The 14,807-nt window shown below is 42.0% G+C and overlaps 2 protein-coding genes across 2 annotated transcripts in view; one reads left to right on the plus strand and one right to left on the minus strand.

Annotated features, from left to right (window-relative positions):
- Nucleotides 1-2,313: 2,313 nt before the first annotated feature.
- On the minus strand, nucleotides 2,314-12,848 carry nudcd3 (NudC domain containing 3). Its single transcript, XM_037692728.1, has 6 exons — nucleotides 12,567-12,848; nucleotides 11,086-11,369; nucleotides 6,288-6,420; nucleotides 6,059-6,202; nucleotides 5,754-5,942; nucleotides 2,314-3,111 (listed from the first exon to the last, which is right to left on the minus strand). The coding sequence occupies exons 1-6, from the start codon at nucleotides 12,762-12,764 to the stop codon at nucleotides 3,001-3,003; spliced, it is 1,059 nt and encodes a 352-aa protein (XP_037548656.1). The 5' UTR covers nucleotides 12,765-12,848; the 3' UTR covers nucleotides 2,314-3,000.
- A 294-nt stretch (nucleotides 12,849-13,142) lies between these two features.
- mrps24 (mitochondrial ribosomal protein S24) overlaps nucleotides 13,143-14,807 on the plus strand; it is a 2,858-nt gene continuing 1,193 nt past the window's right edge. The window contains exons 1-3 of the mRNA XM_037691871.1: nucleotides 13,143-13,383; nucleotides 13,679-13,753; nucleotides 13,941-14,052. Coding sequence (XP_037547799.1) covers nucleotides 13,342-13,383; nucleotides 13,679-13,753; nucleotides 13,941-14,052 — 229 coding nt within the window. The 5' untranslated portion in view covers nucleotides 13,143-13,341. The remainder of the gene's footprint in view (nucleotides 13,384-13,678; nucleotides 13,754-13,940; nucleotides 14,053-14,807) is intronic.

Consider the following 14,807-nt stretch of genomic DNA (forward strand, 5'->3'; position numbering starts at 1 on the left):
CAGAGAGATTTATTTGTCATACACACCACACGTGATGCATGAGGTGGTACAAAACTATGTACGCAGGGTCCCAGTTACATACAACAAAAATACAAATTGTAAAGAAAAAAACATTAGTAAGATCTGAGTCATGAACTAAGAATATACTACATTCACTAAACCAAGAATAGATAAGACTATTAATGCACTGCACTAATAGTACACAATGTGCCAAAACCACAGCAGCAGGAACATGAGTCTGTGTGAGCAGATGAGGACCAATGAACATAGCAACTATATATATATATATATATATATACGCCTGGTGCCACAGTCTAATCAGATAATTATCTCAAAACACCTGCAAAGGCCTTTAAATGGTCTCAGTCTAGTTCTGTAGGCTACACAATCATGGAGAAGACTCCTGACTTGACAGTTGTCCAAAAGATGACCATTGACACCTTGCACAAGGAGGGCAAGACACAAAAGGTCATTGCTAAAGAGGCTGGCTGTTCTTAGAGCTCTGTGTCCAAGCACATTAATAGAGAGGTGAAGGGAAGGAAAAGATGTGGTAGAAAAAAAGTGTAAAAGCAATAGGGATAATCGCACTCTGGAGAGGATGGTGAAACAAAACGCATTCCAAAATGTGGGGGAGATTCACAAAGAGTGGATTGCAGCTGGAGTCAGTGCTTCAAGAACCACCATGCACAGACATATGCAAGACATGGGTTTCATCTGTCACATTCCTCGTGTCAAGCCACTCTTGAACAAGAGACAGCGTCTGAAGTGTTTCGCCTGGGACTGTTGCTGAGTGGTCTAAAGTTGTTTTCTGATTAAAGTAAATTTTACATTTCCCTTGGAAATCAAGGTCCCAGAGTCTGGAGGAAGAGAGGAGGGGCACAGAATCCATGTTGCTTGAGGTCCAGCATCAAGTTCCACAGTCAGTGATGGTTTGGGGTGCCATGTCAGCTGCTGGTGTTGGTCCACTGTGTTTTTTGAGGTCCAAGGTCAACACAGCCATCTACCAGGAAGTTTTAGAGACTTCATGCTTCCTGCTGTTGAACAACTTTATGGAGATGCAAATTTAATTTTCCAACAGGACTTGACACCTACACACAGTGCCAAAGCTACCAGTACCTGGTTTAAGGACCATGGTATCCCTGTTCTTAATTGGCCAGCAAACTCCATCCATCCATCCATTATCTTTTACCCGCTTCTTCCATTTTGGGTCATGGGGGTCGCTGGTGCCCATGTCCAGCAATCACTGTGCGAGGGGCGGGTTACACCTTGGACGGGTCGCAAGTCCATCACAGGGACACATAGAGACAAATGAGACAAACGACCATTCACTCTCTCACTCACACCTAGAGACAATTTAGTTACCAATCAGCCTAACATGCATGTTTTTGGTTTGTGGGAGGAAACTGGAGTACCCGGAGAAAACCCACGTATGCACGGAGAGAACATGCAAACTCCACCCAGAAAAGCCCCCGGACCGGGATTTGAACCAGCAACCTTCTTGCTCAGAGGCAGCAGCCCTACCAGTTGCCGCCAGCAAACTCGCCTGACCTTAACCCCATAGAAAATCTATGAGGTATTGTGAAGAGGAAGATGTGATACTCCAGACCCAACAATTCAGAAGAGCTGAAGGTCACTATCAGAACAACCTGGGCTCTCATAACACCTGAGCAGTGACACAGACTGATCCACTCCATGGATGCCACATTGCTGCAGTAATCCAGGCAAAAGGAGCAACAACTAAGTATTGATGCTGTACATGCTCATACTTTTCATGTTCATACTTTTCAGTTGGCCAACATTTGTAAAACTCACTTTTTTTGTCTTAATATTCTAATTTTCTGAGATACTGAATTTGTGGTTTTCATTAGTTGTCAGTTTAATCATCAACATTAAAATAAATAAACATTTGAAATATATCAGTCTGTGTGTAACGAATGAATATAATACACAAGTTTCACTTTTTGGATGGAATTACTGAAATAAATCAACTTTTTCATGTTTTTCTAATTTTATGACCAGCACCTGAATAGTGGCAGCCATCTTGGATTTTGACCTGGGAAACTGGCAAGGAACCTTTCTTACACATCACACCAAAATGGAAGTCAGTACCTTCCTTCCCCCCCAAGTTATTGTGCTCAAAACATGGATGGACAGCTGGATGAGGCGTATTTCTATTATTTCTAGTTTCCTCTCTGCGACGGTGACAAAAAAGGCCTCCATTTTTTTTTTTTCAAATCTAGTAAGTGCTTATAAAAACCAAAAAGTTCAGAAAAAATGGTGTCAATAATCTTTAAGTGGAAAAATTAACAGTAAAAGGTGAAAATTTATTATTCTTTATTTTACAGGCTTTACACAACAAATTATTGTCAAGTTTGTTTGGACTTTAAAAACAGTAAAACAAAATCAGATCGTCATCTGTTATTTTCTTTACTCAAGTCACGTCGTTACAGTTTGAGATTCTCGTCTTTTGTCCCTGAATCTAGTAACAAACTGTCAATCTGACCTACAGTACACAATCTGAGTGAACAAGCTGAAATCTGAGTGAAACAGGGTTTATACACTTTGACAGACGGTGGTCGGAGTTCGCTTTAAGCCACTAATATGTGTCTTAATGGTTTTCATGTTGTCCTCCAACTGATGCACAGGTGTTTTATGCGGTACATTTTTATTTGATCAAATAAATACTTAAGAGTAGAAATGCGCTTTTTCTTGTACCTTTAAAAAATTGGAGACTGAACAAACTTACATGTAAAACACACAACTAAATTTGAATAAAGAGGCACTGCAAGTCAGTCAATAAAGTCCAAACTGCAAAGAAGCACAATTCTGCTGAAACATCAAAGCAGTGTTTAAAATAACGACACGCCCCTCACAAGCTTTCGAATCCACAACCCTAAATGTGCATCGTCTCGTAGTTTCCATGTAAATGCCGACTTTACTGAACAGTTTCCCAACAATAAACTCGGATCCGTTCGTATTTGGCTGAATTAGAGCGGCGTCTCAGAACTGCACGGCGCCGGGCGGGATGTCAAACATGGACGGGTCGAACTGCTGCCCTTTGAACGGAGAGCCTTCTGCATCCCAGCCCTTCTTCAACATCTCATGCACCTTCTGTGGACAAACAGAAAGACCGCTAGATCAAATGATAATATTAAATACCAAACGTGCTAAAAGTCTGTACCTGTCCCACATTTTCCACAAACTTCAAAGGATTTTACACGATGAGACAAACACAAATTGAAGTGTTTTTTAAAACACTTTACAGCTACAGCTGAGTGAAGCTGACACCCCACCCACTTCCAAAATTAAAGCAACTAGTCTGAATGGTTAGTGCTCCGTTAGTGCTGGTTTGTGCCGTTAAAATTTTCGTTTATGCTGCTTTGCTTTCTGAGATATTAAAGATTAATTTTTAGCTCATCCAAAGGTCACAATCCCCCCATGTTGCTCCAAAACAGACGGGAGTGGTCTACTTTTTTAGTGCTTCGTTAGTGCTCGTTTGTTCCGGTGAAACTAGCGTTTGTGCTGCTTTAGTTTATGAGATATTAAGAATTATAATTTCGCCCGATGACGTCACCACTCCAGTCCGTTTCGGAGCAACGTGGGGGTATTGTGACCTTTGGATGAGCTAAAAATTAATCTTTAATATCTCAGAAAGCAAAGCAGCACTAACGAAAATTTTAACGGCACAAACCAGCACTAACGGAGCACTAACCATTCAGACTAGTTGCTTTAATTTTGGAAGTGGGTGGGGTGTCAGCTTCACTCAACTTACAGCTACAGGTCTGATGGCGTCTTCAGTGTCCCTGAGTCGTTCGACAGCTTTCACTGTAATTACAGCTCCAAGTCTTTGGGATGTGTCTTTACCAGCTTTGCACATCTACACTGAAATTTTTACTATTCTTCACGGGGAAAGGTTGTTCTGAATGTCTTTTGTTTCCAAGAAAGAATGAATCCAGCTATCTGCAGATATTGAAAGATTTGTTAATACTCGTACAGCTCATTGAAACGCTTCATTTCCTGTGAAATTTGTTCAATTAAAAGCACTTGTCTAACATTTATCTGCCTAAGTAAGCTGCAAACTAAACAAAAATTATGTGAAATGTTTATTTTACAAAGGGCTAAAGTAGTATGAATGGATTTGTTAGTACTCCTACTCCTTAGCTTTGATGAAGATGTGCACGTCACTGAACATGGAGCAGAGACCGAGCTGACTGCAGAGCTCAAGAGAAGGTTGAAGAAATCCATGTTAAAGGTAAACACCATCTCCAAGCAGCTTCCTGCTCTGACCACAGCTGCCATTATTATTAAAAAGTAAGGTTCAAGAACAAATGGCAGCCCAGGTCCATCAAACAGGTGCCGTATTTTTTGCCGTATAAGTCGCACCTCTTTGCATAAAGTTGCAAGTCCTGCGACTTGTACACTGAAGCAACTAATATACGCTTTTCATATTTACAACCCAATTTTTGGCTGAGATCTGACAATTTCATTCATTCTGACATGAAAAATATTAAACACTTTCAACAAAGTCTATGCTCAATAATCCAGGTATATAATCCAACATTTTTCAGTCAGGTCATCTGGACAGTTTTTAAAAAAAAAATTTGTGCTGAAACGTTTCGCCTTCGATCCAGAAGGCTTCATCAGTCAAGGAAACACACAACAAAACTGATTCTTCCTCCAACAGCTTACTCCAAAGTGGAACAAACCAGTTATGTTGGTGCTAAGATGGTGTCTTTGTCACGCCCCCTCCTCCACTGCCGGCCCTCTTCTTTGTTGACAGTCATGTCAAACTGGTTGAAAACAACAAAGTCCATGCTCAATAATCCAGGTATCTTAGCACCAACATAACTGGTTTGTTCCACTTTGGAGTAAGCTGTTTGGGGGAAGAATCAGTTTTGTTGTGTGTTTCCTTGACTGATGAAGCCTTCTGGATGGAAGGCGAAACATTTCAGCACCAAAAAAAAAAAAAACTGTCCAGATGACCTGACTGAAAAATGTTGGATTAAACACCATCATTTGCAGATGCTAGAGGGTCCTCGAGGTTTATGGCAAGCCAAGTGTCTCATTAATAGGTAAAAGTGGCTATTAATGACACACTTGCCATAGAAACCACCTTCGTCTCGCTCTGGAACTTCTGGAGCAAACATCAAACCAGTTTCATTTTGCCGTGCCGCCCAGGAGAAATGAAGCTGATTTGACCGTTGAAGTACATTTATTAAGGAAACGTTCAACAGAGACACACCTTTACTAAAATGTCAAGCAAACAAATAATTGTTTTAGGTGATTAGCAAGAATTTAACAAGATAAAGTCCTCCCGTGCACGCACCCGGCAGCCTATCATTTTTTGGCACAACACTGGGCCACATTTCCAGGTTGTCAGTGGTGACGCATAATAAAAGTGACTTATACGGTGAAGTGACTTATTTATGTTTTTTTCCACTTTAGTAGACATTTTTGGACTGATGTGATGTTTACAGCAGAAAATACAGTAATATGGTAGAACAAGAGCAAAACACCATTCAAGAAGAACTCATTAAAGGTTTGTCACTGTTGGATCACACCATCCGTCACATCTTGAATCATTCTGGAAGAAGACCCAGGAGGGGCCCCAGTCCTGACAGAAAAACAACGCTGACAAGTTCCAGTCTCTGGGGCTGACGAGACCAAACTGGGGCTTGCTGGTCAGTCCTGTTGTTTTTTGATTATTGTGGAAGGGCACCAGTGTGTCTGTACCAGTGACACATGGTTCTTACCATTTCGTGGCTCTGAGGCTTCCCCTGCAGTTTCTGTTGGTAGTCGAATGTGAGTCGGTCCAGAACAGCGTGCTCATCATCATCAACTGTTGCCATGGAGCGCTCGCGGTTAATTTGGTTGATATCGATCTCCTTCTCACCTTTCAGTACAGCGTTCCACCAAACCTCAGAGGTTTTGCTGAGCGATAGCTGCAAGTCACAAACATCAAGGCATCATTTTAGCGGGTCGACCTGGAAGAGCGAACTCTTTGTGGCAACGTGCTGCAGCTCACATGGACTGAACTACACCGTGCTCGTGCACTCACCAGGACACACTGTCCAGGTTCTAAACTCCACAGAGAGTTTTCAGTGTTGATTTTGTGCGTGAATTCTCCCTCCATCAGTGTTTTGTCTTCAGCTCCGTCCTTCACACACACACGCAGACTGCTGCTCTGCAGACTGACACTGACCTGGGGACGATGACACAACACACACCTGCAGTCGGCACTCTGACGTGCTCCTGCTGTGTCAGAGGGCTGGACAGGCTGCACTCACCTGTCTGCCCTTCACTACCGTTCTGGGCACAAACACTCGGACCTCCACGTCAGTGTAGTCCTGAGACCAGCTGTAGTTTTCTCTCACCGCTCCGTTGTAACAGTCGGAATCGGACTGAAATGCATCTTGACTTCTGGAATGGATTCAAACAAGAACAAGGAACAACATTCATTCAACCTTTATTTCTACAGCTTAATCCCATTGAGCCTCGGGGACTCATTTACAAGAGAGACCTGGAAACATGCAGCGCTGTGACAACGTGTCCGCCTCTTCCTTCTTCTGGTTTTTATTGTCACACTGACACGTTCCAGATGATCCAAAAAAAGTTAATATCAGACAAAAGACAACCTGAGTTAATCAAAAATACAGTTTTTAAAACAACAACCTACTCGTGGATAATAGAGGTGCACCGATTTATCGACCCCGAGTTCCTTAATGTTGGGAAATTGTCCGATACTTGCACGAGAAACTGGTTTTACCGATTTTGTTTGTTTTAACAACAACTGTCTGAACTTCATTTATATTTCAGAGCTCTACCTCATGGCCAGTTAAAACAAGTTTGCATTGTTTCTAGGATATTGTTCAAGGGCATGTTTTTCAATAAAATGATATTGGAAAACTGAAGGTGCATTGTGACCTTATAACACCTGACAGTGTCTCTAATAAAACAAAATCAGAATCAGCAGGTCAGACTTTTTAGAAATCTGTAATTGGTCAGTAAAGTGCAATCGGTGCACCTCTAGTGGATAACATGATTTGATTCTACAGCAGGACTATTCAACTAGCGGCCCGTGGACCATGACTGAAGTCTGGTTCATCGTCATCGATGAGTTCGTTAAGAAAAAGAAAAGAAAAAAAAACAATTTGAAATGACATATTTCAGTAATCCTGTGCCCATCTCAATTTTCAACATTTTCATGAGCAGACAGAAATACGCTTTAAGAAGAGCCCCTCTCCCACTGGAAGCATTAATTTACACACAACACAACGCCAGGCCAGGCGATACCCAGAGACATCATTCTTCAGCCAAAACACTCACTGCTTAACCATTCGGTACTTTTCCACTTATACGTACCGGGAACAACCTCGGACTCCAGGTGTCAGTTTACAGCCGATAACAGAGACTTCAACATAAATACCAAAACCTGAACGGCACATTAACAAGAACAACCACAGGAAGTCAGAGAGATTTATTTGTCATTCGCACCTCATGTGGTACATGTGGTGGAACGAAATTATGTACACAGGGTCCCAGTTACATCCAACAATAAAATGTAAAAGAAAAGCAGTAATAACATCTAAGATATGAACTAAGAAAAACATCAACTAAAAATACACTAAGCACTCATAACATAAAACATTATGTCGAACAGCAGCACGAACATGAGTCTGTGTGAGCAGATGAGCACGCATGAACACAGCAAGATGAAACAGATCAGCAGCAACATGAAACAGATCAGCAGCAACATGAAACAGATCAGCAGCAACATGATGAGATTTTCCACAGTGATTATTTTAGTTAGAGATTCATGAGTCTAATAGCCTCAGGGTAGAAGCTGTTCCTCAGTCTAGTGGTTCTACACTTAATGCTCTTCAACCTCCTTCCTGAGGGGAGTGGGGCAAAAAGTGCGTGTGCTGGGTGAGTGAGGTCTTTCATGATGCAGGTGGCCATCTTCCTGCATCTGGAGGTGTAGATGTCTGTGATGGTGGGGAGACTGACTCCAACATCTTCTGTGCAGCCTTCACCACTCTCTGCAAAGCTTTTCTTTCTGCAGCTGTGCAGCCTCCATGCCACACGTTGATGCTCGAGCACAGGATGCTCTCCACTGCACACCTGTAGAAGGAGGTGAGGACTGAGCTTCCCAGACCAGCTCGTCTCAGCCGTCTGAGGAAGTAGAGTCTCTGATGAGCTTTCTTGATCAGGCTGGTGTTGTTGTTGCTCCAGCTGAGGTTGTTATTCATGTGTACACCCAAGTACTTGTAGCTGGAGACCACTTCCACCACAGATCCTCTTATGTTCAGGGGGTGTAGGTGTGTTTGTTCTTTCTGAAGTCCACAATCATCTCCTTTGTCTTCTTCACATTGATGTGAAGGTTATTCTCTCTGCACCAGCTCTCCAGGTGTTCCAACTCCTGCCTGTAGTTGGACTCATCATTGTTTGTGATGCATCCCACCACCGCTGTGTCATCTGCAAACTTTACAATGTGACAGCCTGGATGGGTAGCTGCACAATAATACATGAGCAGAGTAAACAGGAGTTAGCTCAACACACATCCTTGAGGAGAGCCAGTGCTGAGGGTTATGGTGGAGGAGGAGAAGTTGTGGATCATCACAGACTGAGGTCTGTTAAGAAGTCTAGTACCCAGTTGCAAATGCTTAGTCCTAGTGTGGATAGTTTGTCCATCAGGGTTTGGGGGATCATGGTGTTGAAGGCGGATGTGAAGTCCACAAAGAGCATATGGACGTAAGAGTTTTTCTGCTCCAGGTGGTTGAGCGCAGTGTGAACCACAGAGGAGATTGCATCCTCTGTTGATCAGTTCTCACGGTATGCATACTGATGAGGGTCCTCGTTGATGTTGATGGTTGTTTTGTTGTGGGTCATTATCAGTTTTTCGAAGCATTTAGCGACTATCGGGGTGAGGGCCACTGGCCGATAGTCATTCAGACCAGTCACTGTAGAGCTTTTTGGGACTGGGATGATGGTGGCAGTCTTCAGGCAGGTGGGAACTGTCTCCAGGGTAAGTGAGGTGTTGTCAAGATGTCTGCCAGCACCTCACAGAGCTGATCAGCACATTCCTTCAACACTTTTCCGGGGATGTTGTCTGGGCCGGTTGCCTTGTGCGGATTAATCCTCCTGAAGGTACTCCTTACTTCTGCTGAGGTCACGCTGAGATGCTCTTCATCCAGTTGTGAGGTGAGTCTGGTGCTGGGTGGTCTGTTCAGGTCTTCGAAGCGTGCGATGAACTTGTTGAGAGCATCAGGCAGTGATGGGTCTTTGGAGCATTGTTCACTCCTTCCTTTATAATCTGTTATGCTCTTAATGCCCCTCCACATGCTCCGAGGGTCTTGGAGGTGAATTGACCCTCGGTCCTCTGTGCATATGTGACCTTGGCCTTCTTAATACCAGCAACCAGCTCTTTCCTTGTCCTGCTCAGCTCCTGTGGGTTTCCAGACCTGAAGGCAGTGTTCCTGGCTGCCAGCAGGGTGTGCACCTCTGCATTCAGCCAAGGTTTTCTGTTTGGGTAACTCAACATATCTGATTGTGGTGACGTTGTCAGTACATGTACTAATGTAACCCAGAACTGAGGATCAATCAACCTTTATTTATACAGGTAAATCCCATTGAGCCTCGAGGACTCATTTACAAGAGAGACCTGATTTTAAACATTGTAAACAGTCAGAAAACATTGTAAACAGCCAGAAAACATTGTAAACAGTCAGAAAACATTGTAAACAGTCAGAAACATCGTAAACAGTCAGATACATTGCACATATTTCCACAAGGCTACCCAGCACGCTTTGCAGCTCACACAGTCTAGGACGCTCTCACAGAGAGAACTTTGTGAGTTTGAGGGGAAATAAAATAAAGTTCAACACATCTTTGCTCTAATCTGGGGCTACAAATATCTGTTTTGATGTTGATAATGTTTCATTACAAGAATTAAATGAGCAGACATACAGGTCAAAAGGTTGTGCGCTCTCGCGGGGGTGTGCTCTTTCTCTCCAGATGTGCGAGTTCTGATAAACTGATCATATCAGTGTGTGATCGCCCACGAGCCGGACTAATCAACAACAAATAGATTTATTACTGGGGGAATATTGAAGAGGATGCACAGCAGCTTTGTAGATAGTTTAAAAAAATAGTTAACCACAAATAGGATGATTACATGAGTTAATTAATTACAGTAAATAACATGAAGGAGACGTTCGGCATGCACACGCTCGCCTGCAGCCCAGCTGAGTTCTGCTCCGCCTCTTTTGGTTCCACTCAAAGCTCACACCTGAGTGGGAGGTGGCCGCTTCACCTGTGATTTATGAACCGTTGAGGATGAACTGGTCTGTGCTGCCACTTTATTTCAACTGAGAACTGGTTCTTAATGGACCACCTGGAACATGTCGGTCATGCAGGGAAGATTTTTTTAATTTAGAGAAGTGTAAAGATTTGTAAGGTCAGTGATGACAGAATAATATTGGTGTTGAAGAGGAGGCATAGTGTGTCATTTTTGTTTTTTATATTGTTTCACATTCGAATATCACTACCGGTACTTTGATTGCAACTAAATAAATCTCAAGATGTCATTTCTTTGCATTACACTTTCGGGTTCTGTTTATTGCATTTATGACTCAAAGCAACAAAATAAATTTAAAAGGTAACAGATCATTTAATACTTGGTTTACTTTGTTTATGGTTTATTATAGTGTTTGTTTACACTATCATTTAGTTGAACAGCTCTGCTCTGGTGGAACTGAGCCCAGCTTTCCAACATATTACAGTTAAATCATGATTTATCAAGGAGGGCATTTTTCACATAGAGCCAGGTTGAACTGGACAACATTCCCCCCTTAATAAATAAAATCATTATTTTAAACTGCGTAATGAAATTACTTGAGTTATCTTTGTCTAATATTAACATTTGTTTGACGATCTGAAACAAACAAGTGTGCCAAAAAATGAAGAACAGAAGATATTTCATTGCATTATATCTGAAATGTTTGGTGCTCAACTCATTGTGAGATTTATGACGTTTGTCTTGATGCCACCGATTCATCGTTGTAACACAGAACCTCTGGTACTCACTGCTCTGCTGCAGCAGCCTGCTCAGCTGGAACATCACTTCTGCTGCCGACAGCCTGAGGGGCCACAGAGGCATCAGGAGTGGCCTCCTCCACTACATCTGAGGAGACGCGGTCCATCTGTGACGGCTCGGTGTTGCTGTGCTCCTCGGTCTCCTTGCAGGCTGCAGAGTTTACCTCCAGCTCCTGGATGGCTGGGGGGACATGTTTACTCGCTCGGCTCTTCTGTTGCTCGCTCAGCGCTCTCTCCCGGTCATGCTCTGCCAGCTTCTCAAACACCTGAAATGTCTGGGAAAAGAAAACAGTGACGTCCCAAACCAGGTGCTGATATTAGAATGGGAGAAGTTAGCTGCTTCGGTGGTGTTTGGTTGAAATTTAAACTACTGGAAGAACTTGCCCAGTGAGGAGCACCTGAATGGTCTTCAGCTACAACTAAAAGCTTTAGCACAAAATCTGAAAAACTTACAGAGTTATCACCATTTTTATGTTTTCTTAAGTCAGTTGGCTGTGGTGGCCATCTCAAATTAAACTGGACTTCAGAGTTAATCAGTCACACAGATCCATCCAATAATTATTTCCTGAAAGTGTAAAAATCCTTGCAGTGGTTCTTCAGATATTTTGCTAACAGACATGAAGAGACAACTCCAAATGGTAAAGTTCTACACAAAAATCTTTGGCAATCTGTTAGCCCACATTATGTGTGTTGGGGATAAATCTCAGCTACTACCACACCAAATCTTGAAATCTGTATTAGGCGTAATAATTGTTTTTTTGTTTTACATATAATCAGCTGGCTGTGGCAGCCATCTTTAATCAGAGTGGCTCTAAAAGTTAATCAGTTGTTGTACAGTTCTCCAATTACGTTCAGTAGTTCATACGATGTTTCAGCAACAAACACACAAATTGTAGTTTACAACCGCAAACATCTTCAGAAACATTCATCCCTCGTTAATATTCTGTTGATGGTACCAGTGACCCCCGCGACCCGAAAAGGAAGAAGCAGGTAAAGATGGCTGGATGGATGGTACCTGCACCTGCAATGAACATGTTAATTAGGTTCTTCTTAGGAGTGACAAGGATGGATAAGATTAGGAATGAGATCATCAGAGGTTCAGCACAGGTTGAACAACGGGGAGATAAAGTTAGAGAGACCAGACTGAGATGGTTTGGACATGTCCAGAGGAGGGACAGTGGTTTGGACATGTCCAGAGGAGGGACAGTGGGTATATTGGTAGAAGGATGTAAGAAATGCAGCTGCCAGGAAAAAGACAAGGAGGAGACATATGGATGCAGTTAGAGAGGACATGGAGGTGGTTGGGAGGACAGAGTGAGATGGAGGAGGATGACTCTCTGTGGTGACCCCTGAAGAGGGAAAAGCTGAAAGAAGAAGTCTGGATAGTACCTGTAATTTTATTTAAGATTAATATTAGTGTAATAATGTCAGTGATTCTTATGGTTGTGTTCAATCATACAGTCAAACTTCACCTTCAGCACCATCTTCTCCGCAACACCAGGAGGGAAACCCATTTTGTCGTTAGGACCAGACAGCAGGCGATAGAAGTCCGTCTTACGATACAGAAAGCCAAAATAGACCTGCAGGAAGTCTTGTATGTTCCCAACGTGCTGCAAGATCCCCAACAGAGCGTTGTCATACATCTCTGTCATCTCCACGGGCGACGCCATCGCACTTTTAATGTTTTTATATCTTTCAACGAACCCGAGAGGTCTTCCAACCACCAACAAGTGACCAGAGCACGACAAAAGTGTGTTGTTGTTGTTGTAGTAAACCGACAAGTTGACGTTTCTAAAAGACGGTTTTTCTTTTTTTCTAGAACAGTGAAACCTTTTCCGGTGCAATGCTTTCATAATAAATTTTTATAGTTCTCCACAAGCGGTCAAATAACACTAAAAAGTGATACAGAGTTCTGTAAGCTTAAAACACTAACATGTAAATAAACGTTTTAAAGTTTAAATACAGCGCAAATAAAATCAAGTGTTGTTAGTAACTAAAAATATATTTTATTTTCTTATTTCCGGTTGGTCCAGCTCAACACCGATCCGGTAAAAACAACTAACCGCTTTTAAATTCCATTTCCGGTTAAGCGTCGCGGCTTTCAAGAGAAATACTGTTTTTGCTTTTGTTTCACAAGCTTTAGTTCTAACAGTATTTGTGAAACGCTTCTAAACTATACCTGGTTTGTAAAAATTAGAGTTACGCGTTGGTTCATTTCGCTTTTCAAGTTAAACAGGGAAGAAAAACATGGCGGCGTCCTTGACAAGCACAGGGAGCGTGAGGCTACTGGTAAGAAAATACATATTGAAATAGTTCTTTGAAATTATATTGTCATTTTAGATAACATTATACTTTAATCAATGTTCATTTCTCCGGATTCCGTGTAAAATGTGTAATCAGGGCCACTGTTGTTACACTTTAGGACATGTAGGCACCCACCGCTACCTGAACAGGCTTTTGAGTTTTTGCAGGGTACACATGATTCCTGCATTTTGAAATTACTTACTCTCATTTTGACAATAAACCCTTTGGTTTATAATCATCGCAACAATTTCCTGGTTTCCATGATCTTTTGTGTTTGCAGAGCGCCTTGGCTCGGTCCAGCTTGCTGTGCAGTCCTGGAAACAGAGGCCTCCATGTAACTGCAGTTTGCTGCAAGGTAAATAAACACATTACTGTTATATGTCTTTAATTTAAGATTATTTATCATCGCTCAACTTGTATTGTCCCCTAAATGAGTTGCATGATGCCTTTTTTTTTTTTTCTTAGGGTCTACAGTTTTGTGAGTTCTCAGTAAAATTTATTTTAACAGCATTTATTCCTATTGTCTTTCACTTGCCTTGCAGAATAGAGCTGCTCGTATTCGCGTGGGCAAAGGCGACAAACCACTGACATACGAGCAAGCGTATCATCCTCATCACATTGCCCACTATAAAGGATGGCTGTCGCAGCACACCGGTGAGCATCAGTGAACAACAGTTCAAAATACAAACAAAACACATTTGTGTGATACAAATGGAATGTGCTGGAAACCTTTTCCACATTTATGCATCTTGTTTTCCTAGTTCACTGTTCTTCCCTCTAGAGGAAGGCAACCGTAACTACAAAAGCAATTGAAGATGTAAAAAATATGTGGTAGATTGAACAATGCTCAGTCAGGTCATCTGGACAGTTTCTTAAAACAAAAAAAGAAACTGTCCAGATGACCTGACTGAGCATTGCTGGATTATTACCTGGATTATTGAGCATGAACTTTGTATGTGGTAGATTGATCAGTGATGGATGGGAAAATGTAAAGCAGGATTCTGTTTTGTTCTTCAATGACTGTTTTTCTAAAAAAGACCGGGATCTTAAGTCTGTCTTTACAAACAGTCTGTAAGCAAAAAAAGTCAATATTCCTAGAAAAGATTTTGTTCTAAAAAAACGATTGAGTAGTAATTCTACAAAAAATATATACTCCAGATTAATCAAATTAAATGTGGCTTTAAAAAGCAAATCTTGAAAATGTAGAATTTAAAAGTAGTGTTTCTCATGAATCCCCCAGTGTGGGGTTCAACTGGGCCACTGGAGGACACTAAACCCATTCTTAAACCACCGGAGTGTTGCTGCAGTGCTGCGTTTAGACTCATTGTCCTGCTGGGAGTAGACCATCGGACCCAGTCTCAAATCTCTGGAAGACTCAAAGATTTCCTTCAGAAATTTAGCTCCATCAA

This window comes from Nematolebias whitei, chromosome 18 (assembly GCF_014905685.2).
Source record: "Nematolebias whitei isolate Nwh7 chromosome 18, NemWhi1, whole genome shotgun sequence".
Classification (NCBI taxonomy): Eukaryota; Metazoa; Chordata; class Actinopteri; order Cyprinodontiformes; family Rivulidae; genus Nematolebias; species Nematolebias whitei.

Excerpts from the sequence above, each read along its gene's own strand:
- nudcd3 (XM_037692728.1), bottom strand. The coding sequence starts at position 12,764 with ATGGCGTCGCCCGTGGAGATGACAGAGATGTATGACAACGCTCTGTTG. Across the intron at positions 6,421-11,085 it reads CAGGCTGCTGCAGCAGAGCA|AAGTCAAGATGCATTTCAGT; the intron begins GTGAGTACCAGA and ends AATCCATTCCAG. Across the intron at positions 6,203-6,287 it reads CGGTAGTGAAGGGCAGACAG|GTCAGTGTCAGTCTGCAGAG; the intron begins GTGAGTGCAGCC and ends CATCGTCCCCAG.